The 17407-nt window shown below is 44.1% G+C and overlaps 1 protein-coding gene across 5 annotated transcripts in view; it reads left to right on the top strand.

Annotated features, from left to right (window-relative positions):
* Positions 1–17407, top strand: part of LOC101175686 (dedicator of cytokinesis protein 11) — an 85445-nt gene that overhangs the window by 28057 nt on the left and 39981 nt on the right. For 3 of the 5 annotated variants that reach the window (XM_023965824.1, XM_023965822.1, XM_023965827.1), the window contains exons 17-31: positions 523–707; positions 785–850; positions 3269–3361; positions 3950–4073; positions 4145–4257; positions 4349–4432; positions 4522–4611; positions 7695–7816; positions 8637–8706; positions 8778–8903; positions 9088–9159; positions 9264–9410; positions 10535–10618; positions 11114–11225; positions 14571–14609. In XM_023965824.1, coding sequence (XP_023821592.1) covers positions 523–707; positions 785–850; positions 3269–3361; positions 3950–4073; positions 4145–4257; positions 4349–4432; positions 4522–4611; positions 7695–7816; positions 8637–8706; positions 8778–8903; positions 9088–9159; positions 9264–9410; positions 10535–10618; positions 11114–11225; positions 14571–14609 — 1527 coding nt within the window. The remainder of the gene's footprint in view (positions 1–522; positions 708–784; positions 851–3268; positions 3362–3949; positions 4074–4144; positions 4258–4348; positions 4433–4521; positions 4612–7694; positions 7817–8636; positions 8707–8777; positions 8904–9087; positions 9160–9263; positions 9411–10534; positions 10619–11113; positions 11226–14570; positions 14610–17407) is intronic. The other 2 variants (XM_023965826.1, XM_023965825.1) reach the window with 1 other exon arrangement.

Raw genomic sequence — 17407 nt, 5'->3', positions numbered from 1 at the left:
AATGCCTTTGCTCCACCCTTTTTTTGGCGGGGGGGGGGGGGGGGGGGGCTGGTCTAGCACATCATGTGATCGATCTCCTGTTTGATTTTTCTTCTACCGTGATGCAAAGGTAATGGTGACAGGGTTGCATGCCTCACTTTCCATTCATCATATTTTGAACAAATGTTCCGTCGGTTACAAGAGACGCAAAAAAAGCAATTAATAAAACCAAAAACGTTTCTTTTAATGATTTTGACATAAGAGGGGCGGGACTAGGGAACATTAAAGAGGCACTCCAGACTTAGTTGATATTCTTAAAATGAGTCTTTCTCAGGACAAGTACATTTACTTACAAACCACATTTTTTAGTATTTGGATTATTTGAAATGGGACGAAAAATGTCCTCCAATTCTAAAAGGACCCGGTCCAAGATAAAAGTGAGGGAGGGGCGATGTGAAGCCGTTTTAATCGCGTTTGCCTGATAGAAGTGAAAAATGTCTTGTTTTGTGACGTACATTAACGTCCTGACGCTCTGCTCCTCAGACACGGTGACGTCCTCCTACGTCCCCGTCAAACCCTTCGAGGACGGCTGTCAGCGGGTTTCGGTGGAGATCGAGGAGTTCCTGCCCGATGAAGCCAAATACAACTACCCGTTCACCGCCTACAAGAACCAGCTTTACCTCTACCCTCTGCAGCTCAAATACGACAACCAGAAGGCCTTCACCAAGGTGGGGATCAGCAAAGCTGGAGGATGAAGAATCTGCTCATTCTCTCTAAAAGCCCACTATTGTTTCGTCTTCATCAGGCGCGGAACATCGCAGTCTGCATGCAGTTTAGAGATTCAGACGAAGAGGGTGCCACGCCTCTAAAGGTGAGTTATGTGTCCCAGTGGAACGGGTGCAAAACCAGATGAGAAATCCTCTTTTAGCCCTCGGACACGCAGATATTCTTCTGATGTTGGACAAAACGGAGCAGAAACAGCAGATTCAATTATTACTTTATCATTTCTTGTAAACTTTTTTGCTGAACCTCAGCTCAGTGGCTCTGTGGTTAGAGTGTCCGCCCTGTGACTGGAAGGTCGTGGGTTCAAACCCAGGCCGAGTCATACCAAAGACTTTAAAAGACTTCAGCATTAAGGGGGGGGGGGTTAAATCCACCAAAATGCTTCCTAAGCACGGCTGTGTCTGCAGCTCACTGCTTGATGGGTCACATGTGATTTAATCTAAACTCATGTTTTGTTGTGTTCTCCGTTGGGACAGAGACCCTCTCTGTAGATCAGGGGGGTCAAACTCATTTTCACTCAGCGTAGTGGTTGTCCTCAAAGGGCCAGATATCACTTATACATGTAACTAAATGTAATGAAAAACTAATGTAACTACTCCTTAATGTTAAATAACTCATTATTATAACTTTTTACAGTTATAGAAAACATGTTTGCTTGTTACTTTAGCATAAATCCTTTTACATTTGATTAAGATTTCCACAAAGGAGCAAAATAAATCAAACCTTAACATAATTAGGTGCATCTATTGCAACTTTGCATAAATGCTCTTGGGGAATAAGGCCTTAAAAGCCTCGTTCTTTAGTCCAATCACGCTTTCAGAGAATCCAAGGAGCACAGCGGGCTCTCGTGGGACCGTGTTGCATTCTGGGAGCAATCTCTGTGGCTTTCCCACATGAAGACAGCAGGTCCAGGGAATCCTCCGGAAGAAAGATGCCAACAACTGAGACAGATTCAAAGACGAGGTGAACTCAGATTTTCACTAAATAGGGGGGGGGCACCGCCTGCTCCCCCATCCTGCATCCGCTTATCTCCACCCCCATCCTCACTGCTCCTCCTGTCAGGCGCGTTTCCATGCGGGTGCAGACTGAACGCCACGTCCTAAATGTAGCCGTTTTCTCTCCCTGTGCTGGAGTTTGGCCCCCCCACATGCAGAATGTCGCAGCCTTTGCTGTTCCTTTTTTCAGGCCAGCGCTGCTCTTCACAGGCGACCCGGATGTGAGCAACCCAACGGTACCAGAAGAGCTGTGACCCAATCTATGGTTGCTCTTTAGAGATGCACCGTGGAGGTCGGATTCTTAAAGCCGCCTCTTCTCACCGGACTTAACAGATCTAGATTCGGTTCTATTTGAGGCAGATTAGATTTTCTACTCTAATGCTTGACATCACTTCATCAGAGCATCTCATTGAAGTCTGAACTCAGTTTTGCTTTTTATATTTGGATCATTGGAGTCGAGTTTGAAAAAAACAACAACCCAAACTTTCTAACACAGATGAGTTTGCCGTTAGCTCACGTACAATAGAGCTGATGGACTTTAGAACAGCTGCAGCACAAGCCCACATCATGATCACTCCACCTCTGTGCTCAACAGTCAGCATCAGAACCACTGAGAACTGACGTCCCCCAAAGAAAATGACTCTAAACAAAAGAAAGTCACTGTTTCTTGAACGGATTTCCCCACGCTGGAACCAGGAATCGTCAGTTAGCAGTGATTGGTCCTATTCCGTCTCATTTATCGTTTCTATGGCAACCACTCTTACCAATCAGGAGTGAGCTTGTTGGAAGCTCATGCCCCCTAACACTTGAAAGCAGAATCGGGAGAACCAAACGTTTTAAATGTCGGACGTGGGGGGGGGGGGGCAGGCACCACATGCTTTGCTGGAGGCATCTGATTGGTCGGCTTATAACTAGAATAACTTGCACTACAGAAAAAAATATAATGAAAATAAATTAGTTACCTAGAACACAAAAAAAGTAAAAGGTATCCGATCCAAAACGGTTTTTCCAGCCTTATATACAGTCAAAGATCTGGACATTTTGCTGCATTGCATCTTTTCTATTTAAGGCCTTGAGGTTTGTTCAGAGACAGTTTTGGGAAATCTCCATCACCTTAAAATAGTAGTAAATAGTTGAACAAACCCTTTAAAAATATTTTAGAATAATTAATTCTTTCAGTAGGATCCCTGATGATGGTTCTTCTGCTGACAGTGTGATGGTTCTCTCCTTTGACAAAAGTCCTGCCTCTGCTGCTTCTTTTACTTGTAAATCCCACGGAACAAACTAGCCGAGTTGATATTCGTCTTACTCTTCTTAAGAAAGGGTTGGATGAGAACAAAGTTAAGTGTTCAGGTTGTATTAAAACTTCTTTGATCGGGTGATTTTTATTTTGATCCAAAAACCATTTGAATTTTCACAGGTTTTTGGATGTTCTGCTCTGGTATCTGCAGCCACAGACCTGTGAGGACTCAATGCTTCTCACCCATGATGTGTCTGCGTTTGCGTTTCAGTGCATCTACAGCAAACCGGGGGATTCGCTCTTCACCTGCAGCACCTGTGCAGCCGTCCTGCACCACAACCAGAGCCCGGAGTTCTACGACGAGGTCCGGAGACGTTTAGCTTCTCACCTCAGCTCTCACAGGAATGTGGGAGTCACGTGACTAACGGAACCTAAACCGAGGCTACGTGAAGTCATGAATTCACACAAAAAAAGCAGTTTCATAAACTATCTGAGTCGCTGGAGTTTGTTGCTCCTGCGTCTGGAAAAAGTCTCATAAAGTTTTTTTCAGCACGGAGATTTAATGTTATTCTTCAGAAACATGTCAATCCTGCAGGAGAAAAGGTCCATATGACTTTAAACAATCCTGGGGTCAAACAGCCTCAGCTTCATAGGATTTCTCCTCAAACCTGTGAATCACACCTGTAAAGTCTTTCAAAAACTGTTTTAGAAGTAATAATCTTTAGTTTCATGAACGTATTCCCTTAGTTTACTCTGTTTTCTAGAAGAATAGCTATAAATATACACAGTAACCTCTGGTTTTTGTAAAAAACATCAGGAGCAATGAGTGGCTGCCCTCTAGAGGGCAAGAGTAGCATTGCACCACATTGACCCTGAAAAACAAAAACCTTAAAGAACTTTTTTTTTCTTTTTTAAATGCCTGGATATTTCGGTGTCACCTGACTGTGTCCAGGTTAAACTTGAGCTGCCGGTCCACGTGCACGAGAAGCACCACATCCTCTTCACCTTTTACCACATCAGCTGTGAGTCCAGCAGCAAGGCGAGCGGCAAGAAGAAGGACGGCGTGGAGTCGCTGGGTAGGTCTTCACATTTCTGCCCCTGCATGGGAGAACAAACCCCCCCCCCCATAACGTCGGGCGTGTTTCAGTCGGCTACGCGTGGATGCCTCTGCTGAGGGATGGGAGGATGCAGTCGTCTGAGCTGCAGTTACCCGTTTCTGCCACTCTGCCTGCCGGCTACCTTTGTCAGGACAGCAAGAAGGTAGAACAACAGCAGGTTTTTAGTGGTTTCACTCTTTGAACAAGGCCTTTTGTTGGCAAATAAATACTAAAGTTTTGTCTGCTTTGCTCAGTCTCAGCCAGATATCAAGTGGGTGGAAAACGCAAAGACGCTGTTCAGAGTGAGGATGCGCGTAGCGTCCACCATTTATCCTCAGGTACTCCTCTGAGCACGCTCACGGCCCAGTGAGGAGAGTCTGCTGGGATTGGAAGGATGGTAAAGATTTTGTTCTTTCTGCCCCCTCAGGACCCCCACCTGCAGAAGTTCTTCCAGCACTGCCAGCTGATGAGGACGACATCAGAGGGCAACCCGGCAGACCTCATCAAGTACCTGAAGGTGAAGCCGCTGGGGGGGTAAAGCTCTGCTTCAACCAGATGTGAATGCACCTGGCAGCCGGTGAAAAGCAGTTTTGACCATAGTGAACAACCCCCCCCCTAAAAAAACAAAACAACCCGATGATGTCATAGCAGAAAAAAAGCATAAAAAAAGTGAATGTGGCCAAAATCTATGATGGGGTAAATCTTTAAAAATCCTCCAATGAAACTAAAATACGTTTCAAACAGGAAGTACTTTCATAATTATTATGGGATGGCCACAGGACCAGCTTGCTTCGACATGCTGTAGATATATATACATAGAAAATCTTTCTTCTAGCGATCCTCACAAAATTTCACAGACCAGCTTAAAACTACAACCACAACAAAAGCTTTGTTGACCTTTGACCCCGCCATCTTGAATTAAAAAAAATGACCCTGGTACGTTTTAGTAGCAGCTTCACATTCAAACTCCTCCGAGGTGTTTCGATCTGTCGTCTCCGTACTCCCCGAGCAACTTGGGGAAAAGTGTGAGTTTGTAGATTTTAAACAATGCTAGCGTGGCGAGCTCACAAAAAGGGGCGTTTCCCTGTTGCTCACACATTTTTCTTTAACCAGGATGTTGTGAAAAGTGTTGTACACGGATCCCCGTGTCAAGCTGAATGAGACAAAATGACATACGATGTGAACGTATTAGGAATGTGGGCGTGGTTAAGAAAAAAATCTCTGTTGCCACGGCGATCCAAAAATGTACTTTTGCAGATTCTTGTAAAAATGACAAAGACCTGTTCGACACCCCAAGGGACCAAAAAATAAAATGGTTGCTATGGAGAGGAAATCAAAATAGCAAAAATGTCAGTGTTTTTGTGTGACCAGGGTGGCAGGGGCAGGGAGAGTGGGAGAGTGAGGGCTGGGGAGCGCCTGCGGGGCAATGCAACGCCGCCCGCGGCGTCCATCGTCTTTGTTGTCCTTCTTAGTGAGTCAAAGTGAACCTTTCATAGGTTAGAACCCCCATTTGGTCGTTTGCACCTGTACTGAGAGCAGATTTTCCACTTTAGCTGCTCGGTCTGGAGATCTTTCAGTCCTTTTGTTGGATCCACTGAACGACACAAACACCCTTTTAGTGCGAACAGACACCAGACGGGGGTCTTCTGACTCCCCATCAAAGCTTTCATTGATGCCATTTTGGTTGCATCATTTACCTTTCCAAGAACTGCATTTGGTACTGAAGTAGCTTTTTGCAGGAGGGACTGGCACCAGTAGGTTTAGCATCACAACTTTTTTCTCCACTTTGACCTCTTTGCAGACTCTGCTAAGACAAATCTATGCTTCAGGTTTATGAAAAAGGGAAGTCTGCTGACACCAGAGCACTAATACAAGCTAGAAAGATTTCCTGAAGAAACTGGACGGTTTTAGGCTGTATTTCTGAATGAAAATGAAACTTAAAGGGGAACAATTGGCACAAAAATTAAAGAAAGAAATGATCAAAGTTGACCATAAATGAAGTGGAAACAGCACAATAAAAACAAAGATGTGTTTGTGATAAATGCCAGAGCCGGGTATCGAACCAGCGAGCTTCTGCACCAAGGATTCCCCATGTATTTCAATGGAGGCAAAAATCCTGGAATATTTGGAAAAGTTCAAGGATTTGAAGGAGCAAAAGTCACAGCTGGAAAAAGCTGAAAGAGCTGAACATTTGAATACCGTATTTTCCGGACTATAAGTCGCCCTTTTTTTCATAGTTTGGCAAGGGGTGCGACTTATACTCCGCAGCGACTTATATTAGAACTAAATTAAAATAATACATTGTTAACCCTCCTGTTATGTTCATTTGTGAGGAACAGAGATGATGTTCCTGGGTCAATTTGATGTATGAGGCATGTTAAGAGTATGTTAAGTGACACAGAGAATCAGCAAACTTTTTTTTACAATAAGATCTTGAAGGCTAAAAACATAATATTCTATTTTCCAATGATTTCATAGTTTCAGAAATGCAATAAAAATGACAACTGTTTCTACAAATACAGGATGAAAACAGAGTATTAGTTGGCCAATGATGCTTCATGAAAGGAATAAATAAATAAATAAGTATGAAAAAGAACTTCTGTGAAATTATGAGATAAACAGTCTGCTATGATTGTGTCATATGAGTTTGTGCAACTTATTGTATCTTGGTTTCAGATTTTGTCAAACAAATTTCCCGTCAAAATGTAACTTATAGTCCAGTGCGACTTATCTGTTTTTTTTCTACTTTATAATGCATTTTTGGGCTGGTGCGACTTATAGTCCGGAAAATACGGTAGTTGAATGGATAAAATAGCTGAAAAATTGTAGGAATTAAGCGGCAAAAAATGGTGGAAGATACTAGAATAAAGAAAGAGAAACAGGAAAAGAATGGTTGAAGGATTTATAGTATTCAACCCATAATAAGCATTAATAATAATGGTGGCCATGACAAATCTACATGAAAAGCTTTGGATTGGGAAGTAAAGAGTTGAAGTGCAGCTTTTTGCTCACATACCTCTGTGGGAAAACAGCACTTTGTTCAGAACCAAACCAGAGGAGACGTCTGGTCTCGTCGGAGCTGCAGCTTCATTTCAGAGGAAGAAAAATAAATGAAATCACATCAACGAAAGAAAAAGAGAAGCTTTTAGCAGAACGAGTCCACTTTATTTTGCTTTATAGTTTTTCATTCAAGCTTTGTGTCACAAAAGGCTCCATCCTCACACGTCACTTATCCAGTCAGACACATCAAAACACATGCAAGAATGAAGGCACAACGGATCGAAACAGTGAACGTTGTTGTTACTCTGAGGTGTTTGAGTTTGGAAGAGAACCAAAAAATAAATAAACTCGTAAATATTAAAGGTGTCTTTATTCCACTTACTTCTGAACTGAAAGAGGAGATGAGCAGAAATGTCTCCATCACTTCCAGATACACTAAGTCCAGTTGACGGTTTTCTCCTGACCCAGACGTTTCTGAAGGTCTAACCTCCTGTCTGTCTGTCTGTCTGTCTGCCTGCCTGTCTGTCTGTCTGTCTTTCTGTCTGTCTGTCTGTCTGTCTGTCTGTCTGTCTGTCTGTCTGCCTGTTGCTTCCCCTGCAGTGCCTGCATGCCGTGGAGACTCAGGTCATCATCACCTTCCTGCCTACGGTGCTGATGCAGCTGTTTGAGGTGCTGACAGCCACCACCAAAGAGGCCCACGAGACCACGGTCAACGCCCTACGGTCCGCCCACGCTCCGCCCACGCTCCGCCCATGCTCCGCCCATGCTCCCGCAGCTTTTTTATTTATTTATTACACCAAATCCTTTTACTGGTATTTCACATTTAAACAGAGGGTACAGAGATAAAAGCTTAACAGAACCTCCACAAACCCTCCCGTTACTGGACCACGCTTTCGAACTGCAAATATTTTGTTAAACATAAGTTTTCAAAAGAAAATAAACCTCTCACTTGCACATTTCAGTCAATCTTTAAATGTTCTATCAGCAGTGACGTCTAAATTCTTCATATAATTTAAGAAGGGACTCCAACTGGGACAAAAATCTTGTGTGGCAGAAAAACACATTTATTTCTCCAAAACCAAATAATGTCAGAGAGAGAAATTGATCCTTCTATTTGAGAAGAACAAAAGTCCTAAAGATTATTAGATGTTGTGCTCTGTGGCTGAGATGAAGATCCTGTGGGATTACACCAAATGTTGCAGAAATTACAGAAGCTTTAATCTGTAAATCCTTCAAATATTGACGGCCAAACGCAGCTTCATTCTGCACCGGACCAAACATACGTGAGATGGTGGCTGTTGATCGTTTACACCGATTGTAAATGGATTCATGTCTGGAATGACCTTTGAAGTTTTGCTTTGAGTCCATTTTAAATGGAGTAATGATGTGACAAATTGAGGAAGAGTATATTCCGTCTAGAGCTTTTTCCCATATCTTCTCAGCGATGCTGAAGTCCTCTTCCCATCGCGTTTTTAGCACTATTCGGCGTGGAAGGGATTGGAGTTTAAAGTGAAGGCTCTTTTTTCTGTTTTCCTCCTTCAGAGTGGTCATTCACATCGTCTCCAGATGTCACGAGGAAGGACTGGAGCACTACCTGCGCTCTTTTGTCAAGGTACCAGGATTAAAACGATCAGATCAAAGATGAAGAACGCGCTCCTCATCTTCACTGTCCTCCTCCCAAAGTACGTCTTTGTGGCGAACGCCCCGGCTCCGGGAAACTCAGCGACCAGCCACGAGGTGCTGGCCACCACCGTGACCGCCGTCCTCAAGCAGACGGCCGACTTCAACACCAGCAATAAGCTGCTCAAGGTGAGTCTGTGTGCAGACAGCAGGGGGCAGCATTGGGTTCAGAAAGGGACACCTGCAGGGCATGTGGCTGCTTGCACAGAGATTTTCCACTTGATGATTCCTTCCTGGCTTTTTTTTTTCACCTGGACTCAGAACTCTTGGAAGTTTTCCGAACTCGGCTGAGATTTTCCCTCTTTTCCTTCAGTATTCCTGGTTCTTCTTTGACATCATGGCCAAGTCCATGGCCCAGTTCCTCCAAGAGGAAAACCGCATGAAGGTTTGTATGTGAGGCCTTACCCCCCCTGTAATGTTGGAAAACATCAAATCCGAGCTTCGCCTTGGAGCTTTTGAAGATGGTATCTTCCCCCGGCGTCCTTCCAGATGCCGCGGCCGCAGCGCTTCCCAGAGAGCTTCCACCAGGCGCTGCAGTCCCTGGTTCTGTCCGTCATGCCTCACATCATCATCCGACACTCCGAGGTCCCAGAGGAGGCGCGGAGCATCAACCTGAGCCTTGCTCATTTAATCAAGGTTCGATTCCCCCCGCCAGATGAAACCTTTCACTAAAGGCCGGGACCCACAGCCAGACTTATCAGGAATGAACCACATTAAAACCACAGAAGAAGTACCGGTTGATGGCCGACAAAGTCTGAATTATCAGAAATCAACGCATTTCGTGAAAGCAACCGTTGCGTTAATTTCTGATAATGCAGACTTTGAAGGCCATTAATCCGCTCATACCATCGTCACTTACAAACAAAATAAATATTTAACACATTTTTTGTTTATTTTATAGTTTGAATTGCTTTTTTCACAAATAGCAGACTATATGTTAGGTGGTGCGGTACCGTGACAGCGTGCCGCACCACCACTGCAGTCAAGATCCGGCGATATATTTATGCTGATGATCCCGACGTGTTAAATAAAGCGTCAGTTCAGAGAGGAAGTTCTCCTCTAACCGCTTGTTTTTATCCAGATGATGAAGCTAAACGTTGTTTTAAAGAAGCCGGCGTAGTGATACAAAAGATTTAAGTTATGTGACAGGAACTACTTTTTTCACTGTGCGGTTATCAGGTTTAATGCACACCCAGCAGCCAATCAGAATGGAGTATTCCCCCGGACTGTGGTATAAGTACGAACAAACCACGCTAAGAACACGTAAACCAACGTAGAACATGAAGCGTGTGATTATTGTGATGTTTCTCTGTAATTCATCAGTGATTCATGCATCAATGATGTCATCTGAACGTGATCTGTGCGCCGTATACGTGATCTAAAAGTTACACATCAGTGGTTCATGCATGAAAAGTCTGTTAGACAAACGTGGAACGCTCCTGGAAACACACACATTTGAGTGTCTCACAAAAATCACGCAGAATTGTAAGACATTTACGTAATAATTGCGTATAAATTACGCAAAATGCACATAAACTGAATTATTCTCAATCAACCAAAAATGTTGAGCAGCTAAAAACTGAATTCACGTAAAGACGCCTCGGCTGAAACCCTCGACGGACATCTGAGCACATCGAGGAACGTATATCACGCATGGATCACAAAAAAATGACATTTCATATGTGGAAAATGTGCGTAGAGGCTGTACTACACGACCTTAACCTAAAGGTTGTTTGATCTTCTGCTCTTCCTCTCCTCAGAGATGCCTGACCTTCATGAACCGAGGCTTTGCCTTTGGCCTGATCAACCACTACATGCGTCACTTTGGCTTCAAGGATCCTAAGGTGCGCTGTTTTTAAATCAAAATGTAAAAGGAAACAGTTTTGCCTTCATTTCCTCCTCTAGTCCTGAGCTTCAGCAGCAGACATGGAGCTTTTTCCTTTAGCATGGAAACTGTCCTTCTGAGAGTTTAGATCATTTTATCATGAACTATTTCAAGAATTGACCAGAAAAAAAGTGTTTTTAAAGGACCCTCGATGTGTGGATTTCTGTCACAGATGAAGGCTGAAGAACGTGTTTGTTCCTGAGCCAAACAGAAATCCAAACAGGAAGTCCTTTTATTTTGTTAGATACCAACCTTTTCTGTGGACGGCGTCATCAGAATGATGTGCCTTCAACAGCATCGCCGTCTCGTGTGTTTTTCTTGGTCCAGCGTGTTTGTCTTACTTTGTTATGATAACCGGCACATCCGACTGGCTGCCCAGACGAACATCCTGCTTGTCTGTGTTGGTTTTTCTACGGCTGGGCGGCTCTCACGTCTGCCGGCGCTTCACCTGCAGGTGCTGACGGAGATGAAGTTTGAGTTCCTGATGACGGTGTGTAACCACGAGCACTTCATCCCGCTCAACCTGCCCATGGCGTTCGGCCGTACCAAGCTGCAGAGGGTTCAAGGTGAGCGCAAGGCAATGCAGGATGTGTGTGATCACCTGATCTCCTGCTCTGACCTGATTTAAACGTGTTTACAAATGCCGTCATGAAACTACGTCTGCGCCCCCCCGGTCTGTTTTTGAGTGTTTGGTACACCCGATCCATTTTCCGGGTTAAGACAAACCAGCCCGACCAACACTCAGTACTTTCATTAGATGTTTTGCTGCTACAGTTGTTGAATCCTTTGTCAGGAGGGTTCTGAGCATGCTCAGTGCTGAGCTCCATGACTGTGGCTGTGTCCCCCCTAACCCCTAACTACTACTAAAACACTATATAGTGCGGCACTATGTAGAGCCCTGAACTTTAACAGTAATTCAGACTCCACACTCACTACTTTTTTTTTTAAGCCGCGGATATGACGATTTTACGAAGTCAAAAATTGAAATTGAAAATGATTATTTATGAGTCCACTGCTTTCTAAAGATAAAAACGTTGATGGTTTATTAAAAATATACATTTAAAAACATTTATTTGGTAAAAAAAAAATTGTTCGGACGCAATGCATTGTGGTTTATATTCGGCGATCTAGAGAGCATCGATTTACGTTGGTTTATGCAGAGACTTCTGGGTAATTTGGTAATTGTGGATCCAGACAGCTCTAGAAAATGGAGAACGGACTCCGTAGTGAGTAGGGAAGGAATTCGGACACAACCTGAGTTTTCTCTGAAAAAGCAGAAGGTCACAATTTAAAAAAGATGTGCAAATTAACAAACAAACCAGCAAATAGGTTAAAAAAAATAAGTAAACAAACAAAAAAAAAGAACTATTTAGTGACAACTTTTGAAATGCAGCGCCGTTTTACATCCTAACTAACATTTATGCTCCTCACTCTGAAATGACGCACAACACTGTGTGTGTAAAAGGGCAAGAAGGTCGGCGGGGTCATCAGGTGGGAAACCTGCCAGCGTTAGCTTAAGACCACAACACTGAGAAGACCTGACTGCATGTTCCAACTGAGAGAATTCTCCCAAAAAATCTTTCTTAGACATAATTTTGCTTTTATTCTGAATACAAATCCCCTAATGTCAGTGACAACGCGCATGATGGAGCATGGATCGGGTGTTCTGATGGTTTCAGGTTCCTTTCCAGCAGCAAACACTGATAATGTCCAATCTTCGGCTAAATTTGGTGAAAGCGTTGCTCAAAGGCCTCATGCCTCCACTTGTCAGAAATGTCGCTGGTGTGAATGATGCAGAATAACAGAGAGGATAACACAAACCTAGACATGTGATGTTTTGGAGGAACAGCTGTTGCTGGAAAAGAACCCCACACAAGCATGCCGTTGCTTTTCCTGCAAACACCATTTCCACCGTTACCTCATCCAGAGTTCACCTTTAAAGACCCACTCTGATGGAAAATGGGGTTTGGGGAGCGTTTTTCTCTTGACATGGATAAAGAAAATTAAGCTTGAAATTTCATTTCAGAGTTTTTCTTAATTCAAATAGTTGGAGCAGACAAAAAAAAAGTAAAAAACATCAGAAATGTCTTGACTCCACTGTGATGCACGGGCAAACGGATCCATGAACGTCTTTGTTTTCCCCGTCTGAGCTGGAATCTGGACCTAAACTGGACGGTTTAGGTCACCTTTCTGTTTAAGCAATGATCTGTGGAGGGAAGTAAACTTCTTTTAATCATGTAGAGTTCAATATTTGTACTTTCCTTTCCTTTCATTCTACAAGGATATCCTGCTTCAGAACAGACTAACATCCGTTTTGTTTTAGCTTATTTATATTTTTGGTCAGAAAACAAAAAAAAACCCTTTTTGGTCATCAGTTTTCCCCCTCATAGATGCAGTATTTCTCTGGTTTCCAGATGATGCAGCGCTCTGTCCCCGTGTCAGGAAACTGGCAGACATTTGTTTAAAAGTGTCCAGTAAGCCTTAATGATTTAATCAAGTTAAACCTTAATCATCCAGATCGTGGGAGCAGAGGCACAAAAGGGACGATCGACATGGATTCAGAAACCGTGCTGAGCGACGGGGACGCTCACATATCCTGATGCATTCAGGTCAACACAAAAGCTCGGGGATTTAGTTACTGGTTATTGTGAAAGTGCTGTCAGAAGATGAACCTGTCAGTTTCGGCGAAGAAGCTGATATCTGTGCGGATGAATGAACGCGCTGCAGCAGGAGGGACAGATCTGGTTCTGGATCTACAGGAAGAACAATAGAGAAACTATATCGTATCCATGTTTCAGGTCAACAAATAAGAAAGGGACTAATGGCCGACAAGGAGGGCATTATCAGAAAATCAACTCCACACTTCGCAGAAGCAACCGTACCGCAAAGTGTGGACTTGATTTCTGATAATGCACACTAACCCGCTTATACCATGGTCAGTTACAAAAGAAATGAATATGCAACCAGTTTTTAGCACTTTATTCCTGTTATTTTAGCGGTTTTGATCGCGTTTTTTTCACAAAAAGAGGACTTTTTGTTGGGTGGTGCGGCTCAGCCGGCGCATACCGTGACTGCAGCGACAAAGGAAAACGACGTTTTTATGCTGATGATCACGATGTGTTACTATAAAGCATGGGTTCAGAGAGTAAGTTCACCTCTTCCCGCTTTATATTAACACATCGTGATCATCGGCATAAAAACGTCGTTTTCCTTTGTCGCTGCAGTCGATGATCACGATGTGTGAATATAAAGCATCGGTTCAGAGAGAAAGTTCCCCTCTTACAGCTTGTTTTTGTCCAGATGATGAAGATAGTTTGTTTTTAACCCTTGTGCTATTCTAGGGGGTCCAGATGACCCCCCCCTTCCATTGACGTGTTCTTCCTACCATGACAAAGGTGGATAAAGGTGGAAAGATTTCATATAATCCATGGACACCAGTGAAGATCACAAATCATTGAAGAAAAAAGGTTCAGAGCTCTGTCTAGTGGGTCTAGATGACCCAACTCCCAATGTTAAAGTGCCTAGGATAGACCAAGGGTTACAGAAGCCGGCGCAGTGATACAGAACACTTAAGCGACGTGACCTGAACTACGTTTTTTTAGGCGAGCGTTTATCCCTTTTTAACGCACACCACGCAGCCAATCAGAATGCAGCATTCACCCGGACCGTGGTATAAATAAGCGCACACAGATGTGGTGGCACGGCTGTCGTTCCATGTTCCACTCAGGTTGCGGGTTTGCTTCCTGCTAGGATCTGATGTTTTGGTCCTCAGTCCGGCTAACCGAGGAGCTTTTTTTTTGTTTTTGTTTTTTGCGGCGATGCTGCGTGGATTGTTCTTTGTTTTCACCCCCCCTCCCTCCCTCTCTTTTTGTGTGTGTGTGTGTTTGTTGTGTGTTTTTGCTTGTGGTCAGATTTAATTCCATACGCGACGGAGCTTTTTGGCCCTGTAGGTAGGTGACGCCCACCGCCCCCCCCCCCCCGTGTCTGCAAACCGCTCACGTTTGTTCTGACTGACATTAACCTGCCCGCCGTCAACCGCCCCTCCTCCCCCTCTTCCTCACGGGGCGCTCATTTCCTCCCACTCACGCTGAATGGTGCCGGGCCACCGCTTAATGCGCCTGCACTGAGGGGCGGGGCTTGGCTGTTATGGGAATCAACTGACCCTTCTTCCCCTCTAATGCCTAATCGACTCTCCACTTGTAAACAGTAGATAAATTCATCTCTCTTGATGCTGCGGTTCTCCGTCTCTCTCTGTTCGAGCCTCTTTCCGCTGCCTGCCGCTCTCCGCCTCCTGTCATTGGAGACGATAATTGCAGACGGACGCCTGTTTCAGTTTTTCACACGTTACTGTTGGAGAGGGGCATCGTTGATGTTTCTGCCGCTGAAACAGACACCTTCTAAAAAAAAATATTCCCAGCATCACGTTTTTCTCATTTTGTCATTTTTGAATGAACTAGTGTGTGTTGTTTTCTGTTCTTGTGTGGATTTGTGTTGCATATTGACGTGTGTTGCACTCTGAAACTGGTCTGTGATGCACTGCAACCCACATACAGTCACCAAATCATAACAGCCACGTGCATTGATTGAGTTTGGGTTGTTCTTTCTGTGGTTGGGCGATGCTTTTCGTTTGAAGCCGTTTTCTGGTTTTTGTGATGAAATGCGCCGCTTCATGATGTACATTTAAACCTGATGTTCTCAGTATCCCACATAGCAGTGGTCCCCAACCCCCGGGCCGCGGACCGGTTACCGGCCCGTAGCTCACCTAGAACCGGGCCGCAGGAAGAAAAAAATTCATGCGCTAACTTAGGTTCCGTTTGGTTTATCCTCCAAGCTTTTGACTTTAAGCTAAGTTAGTAGCCCAAAGCTTAAAAGTGAATAAGAACCAAAAAAATAAACGTATTTAGAAAGTTTCTCTGGGGAGAAAAGAGTCTGTGAGAAAAACGAAGGAAAGCTTTCAACTTAAAAGAAAATAAAGCGTCTATTTTCAGACAAAACCAGGAGTCTTCCTCCAAATGCGGATTTATTACATTATATTTACGACGTTTTTACAACGGTTGTCATTTTATTTTGCTTTTTGCGGTTTAAGGTGACGTCCGGTTGTTTGCAACCACTGTGACGCTAAAAGGGAAATTCTTCATCACTGAGTCTAAGCCGCAAACATTTTACAGAGAATGAAGATTCAATCAAATAAAGGTGCTTCTGATTTGTGGAAACTCGGAAAAGGAACATTTCTGAATTTTCCCACAGTTAGGGGGATTTAGGCAGGCATCTGTTAAGAAACTTTGGCACAAAATACACAATAAGACATGATTTACGTAAAAGCAAAATATGAAAATCTTTTTGGACTGAAAGATGATCTGAGACTGAGTTTTCAGTGTTATAATGGTCTTCTATTAAGAAAAGAAAGCCTGCAATGATGCTTTTATTGAAGTTTTTACAAATCAGAAACAACTTCTACAAATCAACAACTTTGTTTCATTGAATCTTTGTCACCTGTAAAAAATAGAACAATTGACTACTTTCAGATTTTTTAAAACTACTTTTCTTCCTTTTAGTAGCATTTTAATTTGAAAAATCGTTTTTTTTTTTTGCAGAAGATTAGAAATATTGAACGCAAACTTCGGCCCCGCTTTGAACCGGTTCGTGTCTGACATTGAACCGGTTCGTGTCTGACATTGGACCGGTTCGTGTCTGACATTGGACCGGTCCTTGACTGACATTGAACCGGCTCGTGTCTGACATTGAACCGGCTCGTGTCTGACATTGAACCGGTTCGTGTCTGACATTGAACCGGTTCGTGTCTGACATTGAACTGGTCCGTGTCTGACATTGAACCGGTCCGTGTCTGACATTGAACCGGCTCGTGTCTGACATTGAACCGGTTCGTGTCTGACATTGAACCGGCTCGTGTCTGACATTGAACCGGTTCGTGTCTGACATTGAACTGGTCCGTGTCTGACATTGAACCGGTCCGTGTCTGACATTGAACCGGTTCGTGTCTGACATTGAACCGGTTCGTGTCTGACATTGAACCGGTTCGTGTCTGACATTGAACCGGTTCGTGTCTGACATTGGACCGGTCCTTGACTGACATTGAACCGGCTCGTGTCTGACATTGAACCGGCTCGTGTCTGACATTGAACCGGTTCGTGTCTGACATTGAACCGGTTCGTGTCTGACATTGAACTGGTCCGTGTCTGACATTGAACCGGTCCGTGTCTGACATTGAACCGGCTCGTGTCTGACATTGAACCGGTTCGTGTCTGACATTGAACCGGTTCGTGTCTGACATTGAACCGGTTCGTGTCTGACATTGAACTGGTTCGTGTCTGACATTGGACCGGTCCGTGTCTGACATTGAACCGGTCCGTGTCTGACATTGAACCGGCTCGTGTCTGACATTGAACCGGTTCGTGTCTGACATTGAACCGGTTCGTGTCTGACATTGAACCGGTTCGTGTCTGACATTGGACTGGTCCGTGTCTGACATTGAACCGGTCCTTGTCTGACATTGGACCGGTCCGTGTCTGACATTGAACCGGTTCGTGTCTGACATTGAACCGGTTCGTGTCTGACATTGAACTGGTTCGTGTCTGACATTGAACCGGTCCTTGTCTGACATTGAACCGGTCCTTGTCTGACATTGGACCGGTCCGTGTCTGACATTGAACCGGCTCGTGTCTGACATTGAACTGGTTCGTGTCTGACATTGAACCGGCTCGTGTCTGACATTGAACCGGTCCGTGTC

The sequence above is a fragment of the Oryzias latipes genome, chromosome 18 (assembly GCF_002234675.1).
Source record: "Oryzias latipes chromosome 18, ASM223467v1".
Taxonomy (NCBI): domain Eukaryota; kingdom Metazoa; phylum Chordata; class Actinopteri; order Beloniformes; family Adrianichthyidae; genus Oryzias; species Oryzias latipes.
This window is presented reverse-complemented; position numbering and strand designations above follow the sequence as displayed.